Source organism: Myotis lucifugus, unplaced genomic scaffold (genome assembly GCF_000147115.1).
Source record: "Myotis lucifugus unplaced genomic scaffold, Myoluc2.0 scaffold_11, whole genome shotgun sequence".
In the NCBI taxonomy this organism is placed as follows: domain Eukaryota; kingdom Metazoa; phylum Chordata; class Mammalia; order Chiroptera; family Vespertilionidae; genus Myotis; species Myotis lucifugus.
Window position 1 is genome coordinate 14,333,384 of NW_005871059.1, and position 24,647 is coordinate 14,358,030.

The window sequence follows — 24,647 nt, forward strand, 5'->3', positions numbered from 1 at the left end:
TGACCTCCTGGTTCATAGGCTGATGCTCAACCACTGGCCGGGCATTTAATTTTTTTTTAAATACTGAGCTCAGGACTCTAAAATATCACTAAAAGGAAACCAGTATTTGGTCTAAATTACTGGGTTTCATTTTGCAAAAGGCTGTATGAAGCACTTTGGGTAATAACCTCACTCCAATGTTAAACATAAAAACTTATTATCTTTAACCTCCACTGTATTAAAAACAAAAATTCGTTCTTGAGTGCACACACACCCTAGGGTGATTAGCTGGATCAACCATCCCAGACTCTACCTGCTTTAGCTCTGAAAGTTCCATGTCCTGGGAAACCCCTGGGTCTCTGGAAAACTGGGACAGTTGGTCAATCTAACACCACCACCACCACCCCCACACACACACGCTTTTATGTAACCCTCAGTTTGTCAGAACAAAGTACAAATCAACAGCAGTCAACAGCAGTCCTCTCATGAAGCATCACCATTAAGAGGACATCATTATTCACTCAGGTACATACATGGTGACATAGACTCTGACACCATAGGATCCATAAACATGCAATAGCATGGGTGACATATCATCCTGCTATCATCCATGCCATGAATAGCCAGAATTTAAAAAAAAAATAACTACTTTGAAACCCCAGTCTCCCAATTGCCATTTGTAAAAGGTCAGGCAATTTGGAAGAATAATATCTCTACCACTTGACAGATTGTTTATAGTTTTATATTTTTTCTTACATTTTGATTCTATGTGAAATTTAATAATATATGAAATTAAACAATGCTCATGTGTGTATGTGAGGACTCAATTATCATTTCTTTTAAATAAAATAATGGAAAAATTAAATTATCTTGGAATGGCATGTATACTCCAGAACACATATACCTCTGTATTTTAAAACTGAACTCATCAAAGAAATCTTTTCTAAAACCACATTATTATACACAAACACACTGCCCTCTGTTGCCTGATAGAAACATTAGACTCTCAGGTTAAATCGTGATCACATAAGCAATAAAAAAAAAAGGCATCAATCAGCGTAACACACACTTGGTAGGTACACATGTCTCCTTACTTGTGACACCACTAGTTGTCTGTGAACAGAACAGCGTGGACCACAGTTGGCAGTAGTGTGGGAGTATGTGGAAAGACTTCCCATTGACTCCAGTTCCAACAGTAAAGAACTAGTCTCATGGAGACAATGAGTTAGGAGAAAATGCCATATATATCTTTTCTAAAAAATCAGAATCTTAGAATGATTGCCAGCAATCTTGCACACTCTTCACTCTGCAAAGAGCTTAGCAAAATAGGAAACCCCTTGAGGACTGTGGTTGCCATCCTTGAAATGAACAATAGGCATGCTAGTAAAATACTTTCTCTTTTTATACATCTAACATTCAACAACAGATGCACTATCTGAGCACATTTGGAATAAAACTAATAACAGAGATGTATGAAATTCTTTATACTGTCTAAAATATTTAGCATGATTTCAATTCCCTGGTCTTTCTGGCAGTGGCTTAACAAGTAGACAGTCAAGGGAGACCACATCATAAGCAGGAACACCATACATTCCCAAAGGTGTGTTTTATGATTTTAAAAGAGGATTCAAAAATCAACTAAAAATATGTTTTAAAAACTTGCTTTTTACAATATATTCCTTTCAGTATGATTTTGAGTAGTCGTACCTCAACTTTCTTCAGCAAACTTGAGATTGAATTAAGACTTACTGATTGTTCATTTAAGTCCTGGGAGTCTTCCATGGGGTTTTCTCACGTCTCCTGCCACCCCAAGTAGAAGCAGCCTCCTTCGATTAAAAATGGACTATCTAAAGCAACAAGATGGAAAAAAAGGAGAAAAATGAAATAGTTACCTTTTCCACTTGTTTGCAAAATTATTAAAACACACTATGATTTATTTACACGATAGCTGGTAATCTGTAGAATTATTTTTAAAGAACAAAATTCATTAATATTGTCCTCATTTTGAAAGAAATAATGATCTTGGAAATCACATCATGGTTAATTTGGGATATGTAAACAGCTACTCAGGACTCCTACACATAATCAAAAATATCTGAGGACAACTTTGGAGACACAGTATGAATAAACACTAAGTCCACTAGTTTGCTGAGAAGTCTGTCATTGAACAACTGATGGATTAAAAATTAGGTCTGCATTTTCCATTCATTTTGTAAATTATATAAAATTGAGAAAATAAGTGTATATTTTAATATGACAGCTTTTTTAATTGAGGAAAATGTATCTGAATTAACAGATGATCATTATTCAGTTCTAAAGAATATAATGTTATAAAATACATTCTCAATTTTAAAAAGAGAATAAAATAAGATTATTATGATAAAGACAATATCATAAATATACAGGTTTGGCAAAAGTTGGTTTATAGTTTTTCATATGGAAAATAATAAAATAATTAATAAATAATAATACAAGAGAAACTCTGTTTCATGAATTCACAACTATAAACATACATTTGTCCCACCCTGTATATGAGAAGGACCACTGGTCAGTTAACTATGGTAATACAATCAGTTTACTATTCAAAAAAAGTTCATCTTTGCTCTATACCATACATTGAAAATTTTCCCAGCAACATAAAGTTTAAAAAATCTCTAGAAAATAGGCATATCTATTTTTTTTAATTCTCAGATAGAGGAGAAGGATTTTATAATAGAAGCGATGGATATAACAGACACAAAAATAAAAACAACTACTAGTATGTCCTTGAATACACACACACAAATAATAATCAAAATTAAGGTACATGAAAATATCCCTGGTGACCAGGACCACTCCAGCTCAGGCTCACCTTGGACATGGAGCACATGGTAGTGATGTAGGTCATCAGTCTAACTGATGCAGACCTGCTAAGACTCCACACTGGCCTGACTCTCACGCCCTTCCTCTGTTCTCCCAGATGGAATTGTGGCTACTCATCTTTAAAATCATTTTCTCCCCACTACCTGGACAGCAAATTAGCTAAGTACTCCCCTGAAGTGGAGACTCTGATGTTTCTTTTTATTCTAACAGATAAATGGGTAAGATGGATAGTAAAACACAAAGGGAAGGGACAATAGATTCAGCTACATAAAAACAACACAAAAACTTTGCATTTCTGAATACATAAAAACAGCCCAAAAAGTAAAAGGACACAATACATAACAGAAAATATCTTCAATATATATTATAAACGTGATGCTGGAAACAAAGAAATCAGTAAGAAAAAGTTTAAGGACCTATTAAATAATTAAGCAATAATATGAAAATACAAATCATTATAAGAAAATAGAAACAGTAAACAAACATATGGAAAAGTCTTCACTCTCACAATTCAAAAAATATGTAAACGTAAGCAACAAATGTGCATTTTGGATTTCTGTATACATATCAATACCAAAGCATTTAAACATTAGTACCCATTGTCAGAAAGGATACAGTACAAAAAATGGTGTCCTCATTCAATTGCTGGTGATTAAGATACAGGTTAGGGAAATAGGAAATATATTTTCAGAGGATAAAGGAATGTTGCAAAATAAGGGGAAAGAAAGAGGGGGGCACCACATGGGCTTTGGCCTTGCAGAGCGAACAATGAGGAAAGCAAGGGGGTCCTAAATTTAGAAAGGGTCCAATTAGAAAAGGTCATATTCAGACAAAGAGCTGCAGCCTTTATAAACCCGGACACAAAGAGACTCGGCAGATTTCAGATTTTACAGATTCAGATTATTTAGATTTTTGCCCCATTAGAGAGAGAGAGAAAGTAGGCTTTTCCCATTTGGGGGCCCCACTCGAGGGGACCCCTTTCGGGACACCCCTGCCCAGATGGAGTTTGTATATGCTTCCAATAAACTTCCACATTTTTATTAAAGATATCTGTTATCGGGGGGAAAAAAGCAAAAAAAGATATCTGTTAGTCCACAAATTTATTCTTCATTTTCATTGGACAAGAACCCATGAGAAGAGAAGGCTGCACCTTGAATCCCACGTTTCAATAATATCAAGTTGTCTAACACTTTTTGAAAGCAATCTGTCACTGCATTTTAAATGCTATAAATATGTTTAAGCTCTTTTATCCAAAATTAACTGTCCTAAGAAGTAAAATTCCCCTACAAAAAGTCACCAGGTATTCACTAGTTTTATTCATAATAAAAACTAAAAACAGTCTCGTCTTTACATTGGATTGATTAAACAAATTATGGTCAACCATTTTAATATAATGTTATTTAATGATTCAAAAGGATAATTATTAAAAATGAAAGTGTGAAAATTATTGTGTGTTAAGTGAAAAATAAGAACAAAATGTTAGCTATGCTAACACTAATGTACATGAATTTGAATATTGCTTAAAAGGCATTTTTTTAAAATATATTTTTTATTTATTTTTTACAGAGAGAAAGGGAGAGGGATAGAGAGTTAGAAACATCAGTGAGAGAGAAATATCGATCAGCTGCCTTCTGTACACCCCCGATTGGAAATGTGCCCACAACCAAGGTACATGCCCTTGACCGGAATCAAACCTGGGACCATTCAGTCCGCAGGCTGGCGCTATATCTACTGAGCCAAACCAGTTAGGGCAAGGCAATTTTTTTAAATAAAATGATCAAGAATACTACATTTGGTTTGATGTACTTTGATTATTGTTGACTTTATGTTGTCTATGCAATAAATAAAAATTTTCTCACTAAAATACAGCAGGCATATAGTAAGTAAAATCAAATGATGCTAACATGGTTTAACAAGATCAGTTAAAAATATAAATATTATAGTGAAGATGAATTTCCTAGGTAGATGAACCTCCAAATGGCCTCTGTGGCTTCTTCTATGTCAGTGGTTCTCAACCTTCCTAATGCCTCGACCCTTTAATACAGTTCCTCATGTTGTGGTGACCCCCAATTCCATTGTTACAAATTGAACATAATTAAAGCATAGTGATTAATCACAAAAACAATTGTAATTATATATGTGTTTTCTGATGGTCTTAGGCAACCCCTGTGAAAGGGTCGTTCGACCCCCAAAGGGGTCACGACCCATAGGTTGAGAACCACTGTTCTATGTGGATTAAATCTCAAAGCCAGAGTACTTTCTTTAAGGGTGGGAACTCTTTTTTTTTTTATCTTTATTGTTGAAAATACTACTGATGTCCCCTTATTCTCCCCATTAACCCCTTCCAGCCTGCCCCCACACTAAGCCTTGACCAAATTATTGACTTATGTCCAAGGGTTATGCATAAATGCATATAAGTTCTATGATTAATCCCTTCCCATCACCCACCCACCTCCCAAGGGCACTCTTGATTGTGTTTACTAGTGTTATCTGCAGTGCCTAGCTCAGGGCCTAGCAAGCATTAGGAGTTTAATAAATAAATAGCAATTGAATGAATTACACAATTAATGGTGGATAAAATCATGCATAATGTATCTGATGATGTGAAGGAAAAAAGTTAACAGCCAGGTAATTTAACTTTTGAAAATTCTGTCTTAAATATGTACTTATTTTTTTAAAAATTCTGTTTTGTCCTACATTTTTCAAGTACATAACTGACTTCATTTTACTTTTCACTTTGTATAAAGGCAGTAAGAATAAAAAATTTGGGGACATTTTATTTGCTAAATGAGAATACTTTAAACTTTCAGAAAATTCAACATTGAGAATTAGTCCACCAGATATTTTCCTACTCAAATGACCTAATAATAAAATACTTATAATAAAATTATTAATGAAACCATTCTAACCAATTGTTAATTTAACAACATAGCATGCTGATTTAGTTTCCTAGGGCTGCTGTAAAAGAAATAAATTGGGTGGCTTAGAACAATAGAAGGTATTCTCTCAGTTCTGAAAGCAAGTCCTCCATTAAAGTGTTGGCAGGTCCATGCTTCCTCTGGAGGTGTTGTAGGCAGTTAAATAGACACAAGTAGATCAAGGACAATGTGTCAGGTACAGAAGGTCACCAGGGTGGAAAGCGCCAGGTGCCTAGCAACGGACAATCAATTGTAGGGTGGGGCCTCCCCCCCAGGGTGACTTTTCCTCCCCTAGCATATCGCTGGTCCCCCTGACCTTTCCATCCTAGAGACAACATTTATGCCTTTGTATTTCAGCTCCAGGCGCAGATAAGCAATAAAACCAACCATAGCTGATGTCAGGACCAGCTGCATTGAATGACTCCTTGCCCTGCAGGCCAATCAATCAGTGGAGACCATAACCCTGAAAGGACACACCTGGAAAGCTGCTGAATATTCTATTAAGATCTTCTCCTGGGATCTCCCCTAAAATCTCCACCCTTAAAACCCCTAGGATGGAGGACCCAGTGTGCTCTTCCTCCCAAGCATTTCCCATTCCTTTCCTCCTCCCCCTCCTTGCCCTTCCTGCCCCAGACACATTACCATTAGCTTCCTCACTCCCAAGCTCCAAGGGTCCTTCCGTCACCTCCAGAACTCATTTTCTAAGCCCATTTCTTCTAGGAATTACTTCTTCTACCTCTGTAATTTACCAAATCAATGTTCTCTTAAGTTTGGGTCTTGGCTCTGAATTCTTTCTTAGCCAGAACCCAAGTACCAGGTTGCTGAACCCAGGTTTAGTCTGACCCCACCAGTCAGACACCTGGTGCCATTCCCGCTGCCTACAACAGAGGCTCTAGAAAAGAATGCTTCTTTGTTTCTTCCTAGTATCTGATGTTGGCTGACAATCCATGCATCCCTTGGCTTGTGGGTGCATCACTCCAATCTCTGCCTCTATTGTTGCATGGTATTCTCCCTGACCACCTCTTCACATGGCCTTCTTCTATAGGTGGGTGTCTCAGTGTCCAAAATTCCCTCTCCTTACAAGTAACAAGCCATTGGTTTAGGCCCAACCTAATCCAGTAACAACTTATCTCAACTTGGTTATAACTGCAAAGACCCTATTTCAAAATAAGGTCACATTCACAGATGAGAGGGTTAAAACTGGAGCATATTGTTTAGGGAACACAATTCAACCCACAACACATGCAGTTATCACACTGAAATCATTTTAGGATGGGATCAAGATTTCAATGTAATATTACCAGAAAGGATGAACAAGAATTAAAATAAGAATACTGAGCAGGGAAGAAGTCATCATTTTCTTACAAGGCCACCAGGGCACTGGTAATCACTCAAGTGAAATTAAGTCTTCAGGAAAGATATTGGAGCATAAGAGCATTAAGCAAGCACTAGCCTCGTTAGGTCAACCACCAGTTGAGAATCTATTTAATGTTCCAGTTGGGGAGCTATTTGCATCAATGTTCCATGTTACAACATAATACTTTGCTTTATATTTCCTTAAAATTGAGATTAATTGTTACTTAGTTTAACATTTTTATGGTAACATGAATTTCTTTCTTTGCCAAACACACTAAGGTACTAAAATATTATGAGCCCAGTGATTTTATATGATTGAACCAAGTAAAACTACCTAGGCTAATTGCAGACAAGGTATTATTTTACATCATAATTTAGCAATGGTTGTTATGCTAAATCCTTTAACGTTAAGTTTTCACAAAAATATGAGAAAAAGACAAGAACACTCTCAGAATCAAGTAAGAGAAGTATTACTTAATAATAAAGATATAAAATTAAGGAATAATAGTAACCTCATGTTGTTTTATAGGCCAATAATCTAGTTCCCAGCTCTATTTCAAGACCATTCCTTCGGAAAAGGTGAATTTAAAGCAGGAATAATAGCAATCTCACCCATTCCATGTTTGATTATTTCTTCCACAGTTAGGTTTTCAATATACAAGAGACTGACTGAATCCTTTCTTTTAACCCTACTTTAAGATGAACTGTAAACTCCTCTCTTAGGAAATTAGAATTGTTCTAATTCAAATATATAATGAGATTTATACATCAAAATTCAAAAAGAATTCTCAGAAATGGAATGCAGCACTTGGGCTTGGTCCAGGTGGTGGAGACAGCAAGGGACCCTGTGCCTTGAAGAAAGGGACCTTCGTAGAGTTTGTGTGATGTAGCCCGATCCTCTGTGTTTCGAATCAAACCTTCCATGAAAAGATTGCCCAGGGTGCTTTCCTCTGCTGAAGAAACGTGAATGTGAAGGGGGAGCTCTCTGTGCCAGACCTGGCGAGGGACAAGGACAGAAGCTACACGTGGAACACTACACCTGTCTCTGGATTATGTAGACAAACAGCACAGCCTTCTGCTGGTCATTAAAGCCAGACATCTGGGCTTTGTCACTGACTCCTTGCCCACTCCTCTCCACATTCAATGAATTACCAAGTTGTATCAATACCTCGTAGAGATCCCTCAGATCATTCCATGTTCCCCTCCTCACTGCTACTGCAGTAGTTCAAGCCATCATCACCCCTGACTAGACTGGAGTGACAGACTTCTAAGGGTCACCTTTCCTTCAGTCCTGTTCCCTGGACCTGATTTTTCTGTTTTCTTTTTCCTTAAATTCTTTATTGTTGAAAGTATTACATATATCCCCTTTTCCCCCCCATTGTCCTCTCCCAGCCTACCCCTGCACCCCTAGAATTCACTGCCCCCCCCCCACCATTGCCTGTGTCCATTGGTTATGCTTGCTTATATGCATACAAGTTCTTTTTGGTTGATCTCTTACCCACAACTACCCCACACCCCCAGGCCTTCCCTCTAAGGTTTGATGGTCTGTTAGATGATTCTGTCTCTGGATCAGTTTATAATGTTCATTATATTCCACAAATGAGTAAGATCATGTGATATTTATCTTTCTCTGACTGGCTTATTCGCTTAGCATAATGCTCTCCAGTTCCATCCATGCTGTTGTAAATGGTAAATTATTTCTTTTTTACAACAGTGTAGTATTCCATTGCATAGATGTACCAGTTTTTAATCCACTCATCTGCTGATGGGCACTTAGGCTGTTTCCAAATCTTAGCTATTGTAAATTGTGCTGCTATGAACATAGGGGTGCATATGTTCTTTCTGATTGGTGTTTCTGATTTCTTGGGATATATTCCTAGAAATGGGATCACTGGGTTAAATGGGAGTTCCACTTTTAATTTTCTGAGGAAACTCATACTGTTATCCACAGTGGCTGCACCAGTCTGCATTCCCACCAGCAGTGTACAAGGATTCCTTTTTCTCTGCATCCTTGCCAGCACTTGTCCTTAGTTGATTTGTTGATGATAGCCATTCTGACTGGTGTGAGGTGGTACCTCATTGACATTTTTTATTTGCATCTCTTGGATGAGCATTTTTTCATATGCCTCTTGGCCTTCTGTATGTCCACTTTTGAGAGATGTCTATTTTAGGTACTTTGCTCATTTTTTACTATAATGTTTATCTTCCTTTTGTTGTTGTATGAGTTCCCTATAAATTTTGGAGATTCAACCCTTATCAGACGTCAGATTGGCCAACATGTTCTCCCATGCACTGGCTCTCTTGTTATTTTGTTGGTTTCTTCTGCTGTGCAGAAGCTTTTTGTTTTGATGTATTCCCATTTGTTTATTTTCTCCTTAGTTTCCATTGTCTTAGGAGATGTGTCGGTAAACATATTGTTATGAGCTATATCTGATATATTGCTGCCTATGGATTCTTCTAAGATTTTTATGGTTTCCCATCTTATGTTTAAGTCCTTTATCCATTTTGAATTTATTTTTGTGCATGGTGTAAGTTGATGGTTTAGTTTCACTTTTTTGCATGTATCTGTCCTGGACCTCATTTTTCGAAGTGATAGTTTAAAAATAAAGATTGATTGTATTCTCTCAAAACAGTTCAGAGCTTTAGCCCATCCTTAAGATAAACTAGTAATTTTTTAAAATATATTATTATTGATTCAGAGAGGAAAGGAGAGGGAGAGATAGATAGAAACATCAATGATGAGAGAATCATTGATTGGTTGCCTCCTGCACACTCCACACTGGGGATCGAGCCCAGGCATGTGCCCTGACTGGGAATCGAACCATGACCTCCTGGACAATGCTCAATCACTGAACCGCACCGGCAGGCTAAACCAGTAATTTTTAATCAATCTGACTTGCAATTGAGACAGTGTCTATCAGGGTACCCCTCTGGCAAAATGTCCTGTCAAGGGCAGCCAGCAGTGGGGTGTTTTGCTCCCTGGAGTCGCTGTCTGCAGTGGGAGTTCTGAAAGAGAGCTCCACCTTCCTCCTCCCCCTGTCCCTGTTCCACTGTCCTTGCCATTCCCCACCCTTCACCACCATCTGAGAGCCTTGTAGCCAAAGCCTGGGAACTGCACAGGAGTCTCCTGTGAGGGTGCACACATAGAGGATATGCTCGCTTCTTGCTGCAGTGCAAAGAAAAAAGGGGGGAGCATACACTCCCCCACCCATGTTCCAAATGTCTAGTGTCCACCTAGGGAATGACGTAAAGATTGCAGGCTGCCCAAACTTCTGTTCCAGCCCCTCTACAGACCCTGAATGGATCAGCCTAACTTAACCTCTGGCACAGCCCCCTTTTAACTTAGGTGAGGGCTTTCAGCAATCTACATACACATGCAAAGTTTCCTGGACTCTATAATTAAGAATAATCAATCTATTGTTTGACTTTCAGGTTTAAAAACTGCCAAGTAAATTTTCAGAAACATATTGTGTACAAAATTAAGGTCTGCTCACATGGAAGTAGATTATACACATATAATAGACATCTATTACATTGATCCATATCCAGTGTGCAACCCATGAAATTCCCCAAATCTTTTCCAATTATACCAAATTAATTATATCAAATGACTCATCACAATCCCTTTTTATTGCTTAAGATATGGGCTCGGGAAAGTATCAGGCTAGTTCTCCTTCAGTGGCAAAATGCCTAGATATAAAACTTGGGAGCTCTTTAAAGCCATGTGGAAATAGCTGGTGTACTAGGGAGAGATGACAGAAGGGAGCTGACCCAGAAAGTAGAGCAAGAGCAAGGATGGCAAGAAACTTCTGGCAGAATTTAAGGACCTGGATCTTGTTACTTCTGAAGTCTCTACTGTTTCTATGCTCTTCCTGCTGTTGGTTGTTTCATTCCTCCTTGGATTCAATGCACTATCCTCATCGTCTTCAATTAATTCTCTCCTTCATTGAACATATTGCCTAACATAAAACTGTAACTGTATAGGAAGTCTAACAACTCATATTCTCCTTACATTATTGAGAACTTTTTATATCTGGGATCAGCTGTCAAGAAGGGCATTGCTTTCATGTCCGGTGCACCAACTTATCTACACCACCCTCCAAATTTCATTAATGAGTCTGAGAAGCTGGGTCAGGCACTGGCTGCTTCCAACAGCTCAGGCAGCATGCCAGAGAGGGAAGCCAAAAGCACAAAGAACACCTAGCTCCAATTCTGTGGCCAACTGTTCAGAAAGGTGGACATGGGCATTCTTTGACCACGCATGTGACTCTCTTCCCTGCTTGTACAAAAGGAAAATAGCAAAGGTGTCCAAGAAACAGATCTGGGTGAACAGCAATGAGCATTTTGCTTTACTTCAATTCCCTTAAATGGAGCCAAGCTACAAACTAGATGCTGAACTATTTTTGATCTGTTTATAAAGACAGAGCATGTTCTTTTGCAAAATGGTGCATTTAGTTCAAAATGTTTAGTAGTAATGGGGTTAATTTCTCATGCTAAATAATTATAACAAGCTCAATTTCATGATAATCATTTTGGTCATTAATGATAGTTTCATTTGATGGCAACAAATTTCCTGGACTTATAAGTTATGTTTCTTGGTTTTTGACAAAAAGGGTAAGCCAATGTTTTCTATTGTGTTCGTGTTTGCTAATTGTTGATGGTTGGCTAGTTATCCTAGAAAACATAAACACAGTTATAACCAGACGATCCCTCAGAAACATTCTGAGACAATACTGAGCTTGAGCAACTTTTCTTATTCCTCCAAGTACTCAGGCCTACCCTGCAGACCAACTTCCCTTCACATCTGCTGCCCCTATCACTCCTTCCAGCCTATTTCACAATTACATTTCACAATGCATACTGAGCATTTTTTTCTTTTTATATTCTTAAAATTTACATTACTACCTTTTGTATTTTTTCCACAAAAAAAAGGATCCTATATAAAGTCATGTGCCCTCCCTTTATACGAAACATTATACATTTTGTTATGACAATACATGTCTTTTGAATACAGTATTTTAATTATATTTCATTATGGTGGTCATCTTTGTATCCAAATCTTTGTTCGAGTATTCAAGTTGTATATCAGCATTATGCTACACTTATTTAAAAATTTTTGTTGAATTTATTGGGGTGACATTGGTTAATAAAATGATCTAGGTTTCGGGTGTACAATTCTATAATACATTGTCTGTACTAGTATATTATATTGTGTGTTCACCACCTCAAGTCAAGTCTCCTTCCATCACCATTTATCCCTCACTCCCTTTACTATTTGGTAATCAACATACTGTTGTCAGTGTCTAATCTATGAATTCTGTTTGTTTGTTTTTTGTTTGTTTTTGCTTAAGCAGGTAGAAACTCTCTGCTTTTATATTTGGCTCTTCATATCTAAATTAAAACATTTTTCACTGTATAGTAAAGCAGTACCTATGCAATTTCTTGTGAAACTATAGTGATTTTTAACTCTGCTCAACTCTGCTCACCTAAGAATATTACACTCACCTGTGATTTCCAGGAGCTACACTGACTGACTATATTTAAATAGTAGTTTTTTTACCAATTCTCTGAATTCACCTAAGTTTGTAACAATGAACAAAATCTTAAGTCATTAGCATTTACCCTTTTTAGTTTGCTATTCTACATAATATCAAAGTTGTGATTGGTTTCTCAATGTTGTGAGATTGATACTGCCAATAACACAATTAGAGATAGGCATGTGAAAGAGAAGGGACATGTTTTGAAAAAATAAAACATGAGAGAGGATGAGTATTCAGAGTTCATGGGACAACAATTACTGGACAACAATTACTTGCTAAACTCTCCAGAGAAGAGGTTGAGGACAGATGGCATCCCTATAGTCTTTGGATTCTCTTTATAGGATGTCGTGCTGGGGGAAAGCACTAGATACTTTTCCTCGTTTGAAGTTACTTGTGGCACCAGCTGTTCAATCAAAAAGTGAGGAGTTCTGAATTGGTTATTACTAATATTTTGATAGCCTTAAAGTGCAAATAAAAATGGCACATCTGATGTAACTGCAATAACACACATACTTCAGATTTTTTATTTAAAGATGAATAGTAACTGGAGCTAAGGAGCAACTTAAAGGCTGCTGTGATGATCTAGGTAAGAAGTCAAGAGAACCTGGGCTGATGTGGTGGCTAAAAACAACATGGAAAATGGGTGGGTAAGCATGATAATATAAAAGAAAAATCAATAGGACATAAAATAAATGAATATAACTGCTAAGGTAAATATGATTATCAGGTGTCACACCTTCATTCTTGAGAAATTGATATAAAAAAGTTGAGAGGCAAATATTTGTTTGTGTTATTGTTTTTGCTGTCATTATCTTTATTTATGAAGATGGGCAAGAAACAAAGAGAAGAGGTAAAGCATCAAGAAGGGAATCTAAAAAAATCTATCCCATTAACCAAAGGAAGGCTAGAAAAACTCAGCCCACCATCTGACTCAACAAGCAGCTGGTCATTTGATGGAGCTTTTGGAGAAAAGAATTTTTTTAAAAGATAATAATTACTTGAGATAAATCAAAGTCCCAGCCTTGCACAAATGTAAATTCTAAATTATTACTGTATCTGTGGCAATAAAAAACCTCCAGCGAAAAAATTAAAAGCAAGACTGATTCAGCTTGAAATCCCTAAACTCAAGGGGAAACAAATGCAAAATTGTTCCATAGGGTCCAAAGGATTCCGAGAGAAATTCATCAACAATAATGAGCTACACAAGGAAATAAAACACTGTAGAGACAGCAGCTTCAACAACAGAACTGGAATCCAAAAATTTGAGATTACAGGACAGTCTGAAAAATATCAAATAATAAGTAGCTTAAAACAATTAAAGAGACAAAAGAAATAAAAACAAAATTGAAGGCAACACACACCATGAAAAAATGATACACATTTGGAAAAGAACCATAAAAATATTTTTTTTAATATATGCACTGAAATATAATTAAATATGATGCTATTTGTCTTCCTAAAATTTGAGAACATGAGAATTTTATTTGTCCAGATTTTAATTGAGGCATGCAGGAAAGTTTGAATACATTTTTTCCTCAAAAAATTTCCCTGTAGCATTAGAGTATAAAGAATCCACTGATTTTGTAACTACATTCCAAATAAAAAAAAACTACCATTATAACTTCTAAAATCCAAAGAACTTTCTAAGTGCTAAAGTTGTAAGAATTCAGAAAATGTCTCAAATAAATTTGGTGGTGTGGTTCAATTCCATATTGTGCTTTCATGCTGTATGTTTTCACTTTAAGGACAAACTTGAGAGAGAGAAACAGAAAGAGACAGAGAGAGTATGAATGGGATCCACAGAGTCTTATTTCTTTGTCTTGGGATCATGAGGCATACAGGAATAAGTGTGGTTTATTTACAGACCGATCATAAGAGTTTGTAAATATAATACTTGAAGCTGCTTAGCTCCAGTGAATAGAACCACCTCCCTCTCTTTTCCTTCTTTCAATTCTTCCTTACATATTAGTTTTAACATTTACCTTTCAGAACTTCCACTCTGATCTGCCCCCCTGAGAGCCAAAAACATTAACTGAACCCTGTTTTTAAGGCAGGCTTTTAGATATTAAGAGAGTGCTATCATTCATGTCACCCCTAAATCTTTTTTTTCTTCAGTTAAATAACCCTGATTAATAATACCACATCTTTAATAAAAAAAAAAAGTCTTTGTTTCCCAACAATGATTATGGAAAAATACAGTCAGCCACAAAAGCGTAATTGCTAGGAAAAGCATTAAATGGAAGGTAGATATGAACTAGGTCATAGTGCATCATTATTTTTAAACCACTCAGTTATAAGTAGGCATTAAATTATAATAGTTCAGAATTAATATATAGCAAATATCACATTCCTACCCAGACCAAAAAAAAATAGAAAGGAAATCCAATTAGCTGAAATGGAAAGTAATGACAATAAATTTTCAAAGCATGGTCCTTTGAGTAAGAAGGCTCCTTTGAGAAAGACCCTAGGGTTTAGTTTGTTTCCTGGTTTGTTGAAGACTGAATTATTCTTTAAGAAAATTAAAGAAGAAGAAAAGGCTAACAGCTACAGGAAGGTTTGGTTTGGCTAGGCCATGGGCGTGTCTGGGTTTGTTTATAGGATCTAAGGGTTGGGCTCCCAGGGCTCCCAGGGCTCCCAGAGCTCCCAGGGCTCTTGGGCCTGAGGAGTTTCCTGGGGAAGAACCCTTCCAAGGGAAGAGCTGGTGGGGAGTTGAGGCTGGAGCTAAGTCTGAGTCCTAAGTCTCAGGGCTGCAAGAAAAGAACAAAACAAACAATAATTACTTGCTAAATTCTCCAAAGAGGTTGAGGGCAGATGGCATCCCTATAGTCTTTGGATTCTCCATTATAGGGTGCTGTGCTGGGGGAAGGCAGTAGGTATTATCCTCATTTGAAGTTCTTGTGGCACCAGCTGTTCACTCAAGAAGTGAGGTCTGACCTCGAAAAATACTATTTGCTTTAAATATGACTCTTAAATCTTGGAGGAAAAGGCGAAGAAGGTAAAGAAAGGTTACACTAGTACGAAAAAGACCACAGTGAATAAGAGTTAAAAATATGAGAATTGAAACTCAGGAAGGTGACAGAGAAACAGAATAATGTGTTCTTTCTTGATTAAACCGAATACAAAGACACCTGGTTGTAGAGATGTGGACACCAGTCCTGTCCATACTCTTGGTAAGTGCTGTGTTTTATCCTGGTCACCAGTCTCTCCTCCAGGCCTATCAATGGCTTCAGCCAAGTTCTTGTTCAAGAACTTGAACAAACTTCATCAGCTCCCAAAGAAGCTTCAGATCCTTCTCATAGACTGTGCCTTGCCCCACACCTGGCCAATCCAACTTGCTTTTATAATGCTTTAATTTCTTTTTCATGGTCATAAAAAAAAATACAATGAGCTTCTTTAAGGAAAATATCTCACACATATACATTCAAAATTTATTCCCATTCCCTACAAGGAGACTGTATCTTATGAAAACATTGATTCCTTTACATGCATAAATAAATGAATGAAGGAAGGAATAAGTAAATAAGAAAACACTACTAAGACACATGTCAGGAAATAGATAACTTTACTTTCATGAACTTTCAGACTGAATCAGGCAAACAGAACTGTAGGTTTCCATGTCTGCCACGGCTTAATGTATGGCTTTGGGAAAACCTTGTAATTTCTCCATACTTCAGTTTCTCACTCTATAAAAGGAGTATATGGCTTGAAACTTAATTCCCTCACAGCAATAAGAGTTTTGATTCAACATTTATAAAACGCTTTTTAGCTTCCCCGATTAATAGGCAAAATATTGTGGTAGTTGTAGAATAATACACTTTCCAAAAAGGATAAAGGTAACTGTTCAAATCTGATGTAAAATAATACTTTACTTGAGAAAATAAATACCAGTCATATTTATTACTTCTCCATTCCATTCGCTAAGTAATAAAAATTACTTGTAACAGAAAAAGTAGTAAATTAATATTCATGCCAGCTGAAGTGTTATCATCAGAGGCTTACCTACGTTTGGGGGAGGAGACTTGTTTTGTTTTTCCAGGCTGCCCCCCATGTTTATATGGTGAGGTCAGGAATGCCGGGCATGGTTTTGAGGGCCTCTAGCGTATTCGTTGGTTTCTGGCATTCTAATGCACTCTAGTCTTATAACCATAAAAGTACTCTTGAGTGCTTCTGGAAATATATAACAAATCCTTAATCAATTTAAGAGTGTTTTAACTGCATACATGAAATTTCTTGGGAGGAATATGTTAGCTATTCTACACACATACAGTACTTAAGTTAGCAAGAGAGTTCCTTCTCAAAGGCACAGAGCCATTTCCCCATAGTAATATAATTTTCAGTTTTATGTGCATAAGTCCTATTGAATCCCTTAGAATAACAGGAAATTCTGCAGGGGAAAAAAAGCTCACAAAAATTGATAGCCATATTTATCCAATGTTGAAGAAATAAGTTAGCTATTTTGAGTTGGCTTACTCTTTTAAGGCACTAGATAACCATTAAAGTTAACCGGAATCTCAATTAACCAAAAGCTTTAAAAACTGAATATTCTGCAGACAGAATTTTCTACATATAAGACTCTATCAATAAAGCCAACTGATTAATATACTTCATTGTAAACTTTATGCATCACGTTACTTTAGCCAGGATTTGAGTAGTAATTTTCTGGATTTTGATACATTAACTTTAATTTTCACATTAAACAGACTATAACACTTAACAAATTTACAAATTATTACATTCATAAGCCAAATGTGATATTTTGATATATAGTAATGCTTATCAACACATTCAGAATGGAATAATCTCATTTATAATATAAAGTTTTTCCTTTCATCTATATGTTAAAAAGTGATGGTAATATATGTAAGGTACTTAGCTAGAACTGTGCCAGGCTCACATTTAGCTCTTAATAGAATAATAATAAACAATCCTTATAAATTTTGATCTGCAACATCAGAGTTAGAGGCATGTCTCATAATAATTCTTATAAATATTTCGTGGGGCTAGGTGAAAACATCTTAAATATGACATACACTGATTTTTCTACCTACTAGTTTAAAAATTATAAATATATATAATATAATCACTCATATAACTGAGTAGTAATAATTCTTAAGTAAGATATTAACTATATATAACAGATTTGTTATCAATGTGGTTAACAGAATTATTAATGCTTATCAGTGAACTAGTCTAATTAGTGTATGCATCTCAAGGAATTTACCACTATAGCATCGTCTTATGAACCAGAGCACAAATACTCACAATGCTCAATTAAGCAGAAAATGTTGCCCTTAGCTTTTATGAGAAAGATGCATGTATCATCATAGAGATCTAAGGTGTTATAACCTTTATGAAAGTATTTTGGTACCATCTTTGCAATATGCATGTACTGTTTCCCCTATTGATTCTACCTCCATAGTTTTATCTACAGAAATATTGGGCAGATGTACAGAGAGATATATAAAAATCATCTCTGCACCACTCTTTGTAATAGTAAAAACCTGGAAGCAACCTCAATAAATAACAAGAGGAGAACAGTTAAATTATAAAACATAAGCATATTAAATAGAAATACCCAAAGTTGTATGTACTAATACAGGAAAGTGCTCAAAATAGAGCAAACTAACAGCAAGGTTCAAGACAGCTGATGAAACATTTGGAGTTAAAAATGTAAAATAAAGATAAATTATACCCTCTTATAGTGCTTACATTTACACCTGGGTAGCAAAAAAAAAAAATGTCTGAGAGGAAACGTACTGAAAAACAATTTATCCTGATTTGTGGAATGTGGAAGAGATGAATAAAGTGGGGACATTCACTTTTTACTTCACGTATTTGCTTTTTTTTTTTTACTCTTTTAGTAAAGTATAATATGCACACAGTAAAATATGCAAATCACAAGTAGACATCTGATGAATTTTTATTAAATGAACCCTTATATGTCACCACAATCAGATCAAGATTAAGGGCATTATCAGCATTCCAGAAGTCTCTTTCTTCCTGGTTCCATCTCTATCCCTGGTAATCCCTATCACACCTGTTTTAGAATTTTATGAAATTTCTGGATTACTTTTGTTTGGAAAAATGATTTTAAAAAAACTGTGCTTCAGCAGCATAAACATCCCTCTTTTGAATATCAAATACACTAAGCAGTTCATTCAAAGAAATCAAGTCAAAATATACACCGAGCATTTTCAATGTCTTTCCTGTGGGAAGGCAGGGATTCCTTATAACAACTCCGCAAGGCAGGTACTACCATTACTTCACTCTGGAACCATGGCTTTCAGCAGGTCAGTAAATAACTTCCCCCAAGGTTCCACTCTGATGTGATGAGTGGTGGCAGGGCCTGGATACCCACAAAGGTAGTCTGATTCCAGTATTTGCAACTCCTTGCCAGGCATGAACAAAGGAAAATAAGGGCAAGATGTAGAGTTGAGAGAGAGCTTAGGGTGCCTCCAGCAGCGGCTCTCTTTCTGGCTTCCTTTCGACTTAATGTCTATACATCAGTATCTACCTGCAAAATGGAGAGTTAGGCTCAGTTCCTCTTTTGGTCTGAATCTCTGATAAATAATGTGCCCTACTACAATACAGAGCAAATATGCTTCATTATGGTGTATGAAATCATGTACTGCATTCAGAAATGACTCATACAAGGAAATAAAACCACAATTTTTGAAACTATTGGAAACAATAATTTTAATTTAATGTTATTTTTGGACATGGGAGGGATTTCTTTCCCCTTAAATAAGCAAGTTTGTGGTTTTGAAGGGTCTTGCTCATCTTTTTTTGTGGAAAATGCCTAAAAACAAACCATTAGAAACTAAACTTTTTCCTCCCTCAGTTGTGCCTGAAAAAAGACCTAATTTCTCTCACCAAGAAGCCACATATAATTTTACCATACACATCTGGGATTTTGGGTGCCCATATTTTGAAACACTGATAAAAAAAAATACAGAACATGCTTCCTCTCAGATGATGTCTTTCATTCTGAGGGTTAAAAATTCTTCAGAATAACATGAACTTTATCTCAGCAGAAAGCGACTGAAGGGGTCAAGATTTGTTTCTGGAGAAAACTGGAAGTAGGAACCTCAATTAGAATGTCTTAATTTCGGTGTATTCAAAATGCCCATACATCTTTACTTCTGTTAGAAAATCAGTAACACTGATCCAAATGACGCCTTAAATAAGTTAGAATAGGAACTAATACATCTGCTTCCATGACCATAAGCAAACAGACTCAGTTTCCAAATGTAAACAGGATTCCTTCTTTGTAGTTATCTGTCTCAGGATACATGTCCTTTGAAGACATGCACGGAACACTGCAGTTACTGAATTTCCATCAATATCTGCAGTCATTGGGGCTACAAAGCGGGAAGACATGAGCTCTCCCTTCAGTAAGTTCATACTCTCTCTTGAAGTCAGACTCACATATAATTAACCCAAGAACAATGTGCTGTTATATTAATAGCCCGAAGAAGGTGCTATGGTATTACAGAGAGGGAAGAATGAATTCTGCCTGAGCCTTCAGGAAGGCTTCCCAGAAGAGGTGACATCTGAGCTAAGCCTTGAAAGATGAGTAGGTTTTTTTATCCAGGTAGATAGCGAAAGAATACAAGGCAAGTAGGTTAAGGCAGGGGCAGTGTAGAACTTCATGAGACTCTCCCAGGGAGAGGAAAGGAAGTAGCTAATTGTGCTTTATGCCATAGAGATTCATAAAAAATAGGTAAGTCTTACATTAGGATCCACTGTAGAAAGAATCAACCTGAGAAAGCAGATATGTGACTTGAATTCTCTGGGGGCAAAAGGAGGTCTCTGATTTATGAAACCAAGAAGTGTTCATTTGGAAAAACAGAACCTCTGGTTTGCTGCCTATTCTCCAATGACTATGGGGCTACCAGGCTTCCCGATCAATGTCAGGCATAAAGTGCCTGGATGGACTTGAGGTTTGCTAGCCCTTCTTGTACTTCCTGTCAGTGCACAGAGCAGAACTCTCCTCCATTGTCTGAAAACTCATGATTTAAGCTCCTGACTTACAACCCCCTCCCAAGTCCCCTGGAATGGCCCCTATCTGTCATTGTGTTGCCCAGCACCCACTTCATCTTTCTGCTAACAAGTAGCCGTGTCAGGTCCTTCTCTTCTTAGAAAACAGAAAGGACATTTTGGTCACATACAGTGTGCTATATTTGCAGCCACTTTGCCCCCTTAAAAGTACACTTCAAAAATTAAAGCATAAATCAAAGGTGAGGTGAGAGAAAGAGAGAGTTTGTGATGAGGTACCTCTTCCCTGCTTGCTTCAGCATCAATTAGTAAATGATATGAAATCCCCAAATCAATCTGACTGCTTCACAGTAACATGATTACCTGCTTAATACCATTAAAGTAAAACCACTAAATTACACAATACATATGTGTGGAATTTCAAGTATCTTTCAATTACTAGTGGGATTTAAAAAGAAATGTTCTACTGTTTAGAACTCGTATGGATATTAGTCTAATCATATATTTATCATATTGTTTCATATTTCAAAGTAATTTTCACATTCAACCCAAAATTCTTTAGGAAAAGTTATCCTCTCATTTTATGTTAACATTATATGTTCCCATTTTGCTCCTTTCAGTGATTTTGAAACATCTTTCATTTACACCTAAACCAGGCAGATATCAGAGGTAGTACTCAGACTAGAGTCACATTTACTTACAGTCAACTGCACATCAACTCATAGATAAATGTATATGTCAAGATTAAACCTATAGATTTCGAACATACATTTGGATTTGGTAATTCACTAAAGAAGCTTTTACATGCAATATTTTCATTTTTACTTTCTCCAGATTGTACCAATGTTATTAAACTCAAGATCCTGAAATTATGGTACTAACTGAAAGCTAAACAATACTCTGTTTGAAAATTCATTGCTATATTAAATGAACAAATGACTTCATTCGTAAGTATTTTACTCTTAGGCAGTTGTGATTATAGGTAACTTTACTCCTTCTGACACTACAGACTGAATAAAGTACAAGTTTCTTACAATTGAATATTTATCTACTAAAAAGGACAAGTAATTATCATTATTAAAAATGATCCAAAAGTATATATTAACAAGTAACAGTAAAAATAATAGAAAGACTAGACATATAATTGATTCAATAAATATCTACTTCCTACATACTCTTCCAGATACTTTGCTCTGCCCATTTATATATTATTTCCTGGAAAGAAAAATATGCTGAAGATCATCATCTGTGTAAAGTTTATCTGTAAATTCCCTCTGCATAAAGTTAATCTATCAACACAGACCAATGAGAGTTGTTTGACCTTGGGATGAAGATATGATTATCTACACTTGACTGAAAATAAGAACATCCTCTCATGCAGATCTCTGGGAATCTTTTGACAATATCAAGTGATTTTAAGTTCTACTTTGGTTATGGGTTCTGAACAGGGGGCAATTTTGTTTCCACAGGACATCCGGCAATGTCTGGAGACACGGTCATTTCTCGGGGGAGGGTGCTACTGGCATCTAGTGGGCAGAGACTAGGGATGCTACTAAACATCCTACAATGCACAGGACAGTCATATACACCCAAGGAAGACTTATCCAGCTCAAAATGTTAATCATCAGAGTTTGAGAAATCCTGGTCAGAATATATTGAGGATCCAGGCACAACATCAATATTATTATCCTATTTTTTTCACAAATGCAGCTGGCAGCAATTCCAGGTAAGGAGTAAAAAAATGGGACCTTGATAATTGACATTTTAACTTTCCTTCCTCCCTCAGCCCCACTCTACTGTATAGTCATTACGTCTGAATCCAAGGACCAGTGACAAGTTCTAGAAACAGAGGTGCTAATAACTTCTTAGTGTCTCTAGAAACATAAAAATCATAGCAATATTTAAAGTTATCTTTTGAAAAGTTTATACTGAGTTCATCAATCCCAGGTCAACTGAAAATTATATAAATTCCTATAACTGGTACCTTCAGGCTAAAAAATAAAGCAATTGAGAAAACAAATATTGGTTATAAAATAAAAGCACCATTATAGAATGTTCTTATAATTGTTTAGATAGTTAAGTAACCACATAGATCAAAATCTTAAAAAGTCTAGATTACTATATGCAGAAGTATTTGTTATAAGAAATATTGTGCAACATAAGTGGTCAAAGCTAAGTTTTACACACGTCTAATGTCTTCTCTTAGGGCTCCAAATACAGCTTCAGATTTGCCAGGATCACCCCTGAATACCAAATTTGTACTTGGAACACTGGGGACTAAACTTATGGTCCCCCGTCTAAGTCCCCAAAAGGACTTTCAGCTCTAAAAATCTCTAGAATATTTTGGTAAATCTCGTTGAGGATATACAATCATAATGGCTAAAACTTGTATCAGACACAATTCTAAATACTTACATATATTTACATTTTGAATTCTCATAAGAACCCAATGTGTATTTTCTATTACACATGAGAAAACTGAAGCAAAACCAGTTTAAGTAACATGCTTATCATTACAGAGTTTTTAGTGTCAGATATGGAGCTCCAACCCAAGCAGTATGGCTCCATATTCTTAGTCCTTAACTATTATGCTATAAAAACAAATGGGATATTCAGATTTCAAGTGCTATAAAATACCCATATTTCCAGAGATTTTTCAGGATCCTTGGCTTATCTACTAGATCAGTGACTTCCCAATGTTCATGTGGGATATAAATACATCTCTACATCAATGCACACATATGTATAAGTTGGGCCTGGATTCAGAGCTACAATTCTACTGAGTCAATACCAGATATTCCTGAGGTTGTTCTTAAGGTTGCTTGCCTTCCAATGGTCACAATTATTCCCACTATTCCCAATCTCATGGCAGAGAATGTCCAGTGTCACCATCTCTGCTCTCATCCCCATTTACTTTAGGCATTGTTAAACAAGGTCATTGGTGCCAATTCAATGCCAACAGGAATCCCCAATTTGGAGTGTAGTGAAGAAGGAAACTTTGTTCAGTACAACGGCTCAATTGTGCTATGTACAACTGTGGAGTAGTTCAACTGTTGTGCTAAAACTCAGTTATAAAACTGCATGGCTGTGGAACACACTGCTGAGAGGTAGCTCTGGGACAAGGCCCCTCTCCAAAGCATACAGCTTCCCTCTACTCCAGTGAGACATCTTCAGTTTCTGGGAAGGGCGTGGAAGATAGGGCGTCAGTCTTCAGTCCTTGCTGGGAAGGGAAAGTGTGCTCTCAAAGCCAGACCAGAACTGAGGTATATAGAAGTTCCTGCCCCTGGTCCCTGATAGGCCCATCCTCATACAAATGAGGACTCCAAATCCTCACTGATTTATCAAAAAAAAAAAAAACAAAATAAAAAAAAAACACTGTCCTGATTGGTTAGAATGAGGCACCGTGACTGGTTGGTAAAGAAGCTAATGAAGATATAATTGTACAGTTCTGATTGGACAGAGAAAGTCTCTGTTGTGTTTGCTTAAAATACACTTCTAAGAATTAACGCCTTTATAAGGGTTGTGGGGCTCGGGAAGGCTAGAACACAGTGCAGGCAGGCAGTTCAGTGCAGGAGTCAGGCAGCCCAGTGCAGGCTTCTCCCTGAAGAGCTACTTATGTGAGAGGCCCCTATTTAGAAAGGGCTTCTAGGCTCTGCACTTAAATTTGATCCCAGTTAGCCACAGGAGTCCTCTTTAGTCAGTATCTTTTTTTTCCCAGGGTCAACGGCTTCCACTCATCAGGAATTTACTTACCCCTGCTTACTGGCGATATTGAAATGACAAATATTGATAATCACTTCAGTAAATTCTCAGTCTAGAGCAAGATTTGAACTCATGTAACCTGTTACATTTCAATGTGGCAAGTGCTATGCTAAAGGTAGAAATTGTGAGCTTTGCAGTAAAGAGAACAGAAAAGTCCAATTCAGCCTCTGGAGTTCAGAAGAACTTGCCAGAGAAGGTAACATTTTGCATCTTGAGTCATGAAAAAGAATTA

At 36.7% G+C, this 24,647-nt stretch overlaps 1 protein-coding gene across 2 annotated transcripts in view; it reads right to left on the bottom strand.

The window, feature by feature from the left end:
- The window catches only part of EYA4 (EYA transcriptional coactivator and phosphatase 4), a 235,782-nt gene that overhangs the window by 202,970 nt on the left and 8,165 nt on the right, over positions 1–24,647 (bottom strand). For both annotated transcript variants that reach the window (XM_023750247.1, XM_006084462.3), the window contains exon 2: positions 1,729–1,826. In XM_023750247.1, the coding sequence (XP_023606015.1) occupies positions 1,729–1,761 (33 nt within the window). In that variant the 5' untranslated portion in view covers positions 1,762–1,826. The remainder of the gene's footprint in view (positions 1–1,728; positions 1,827–24,647) is intronic.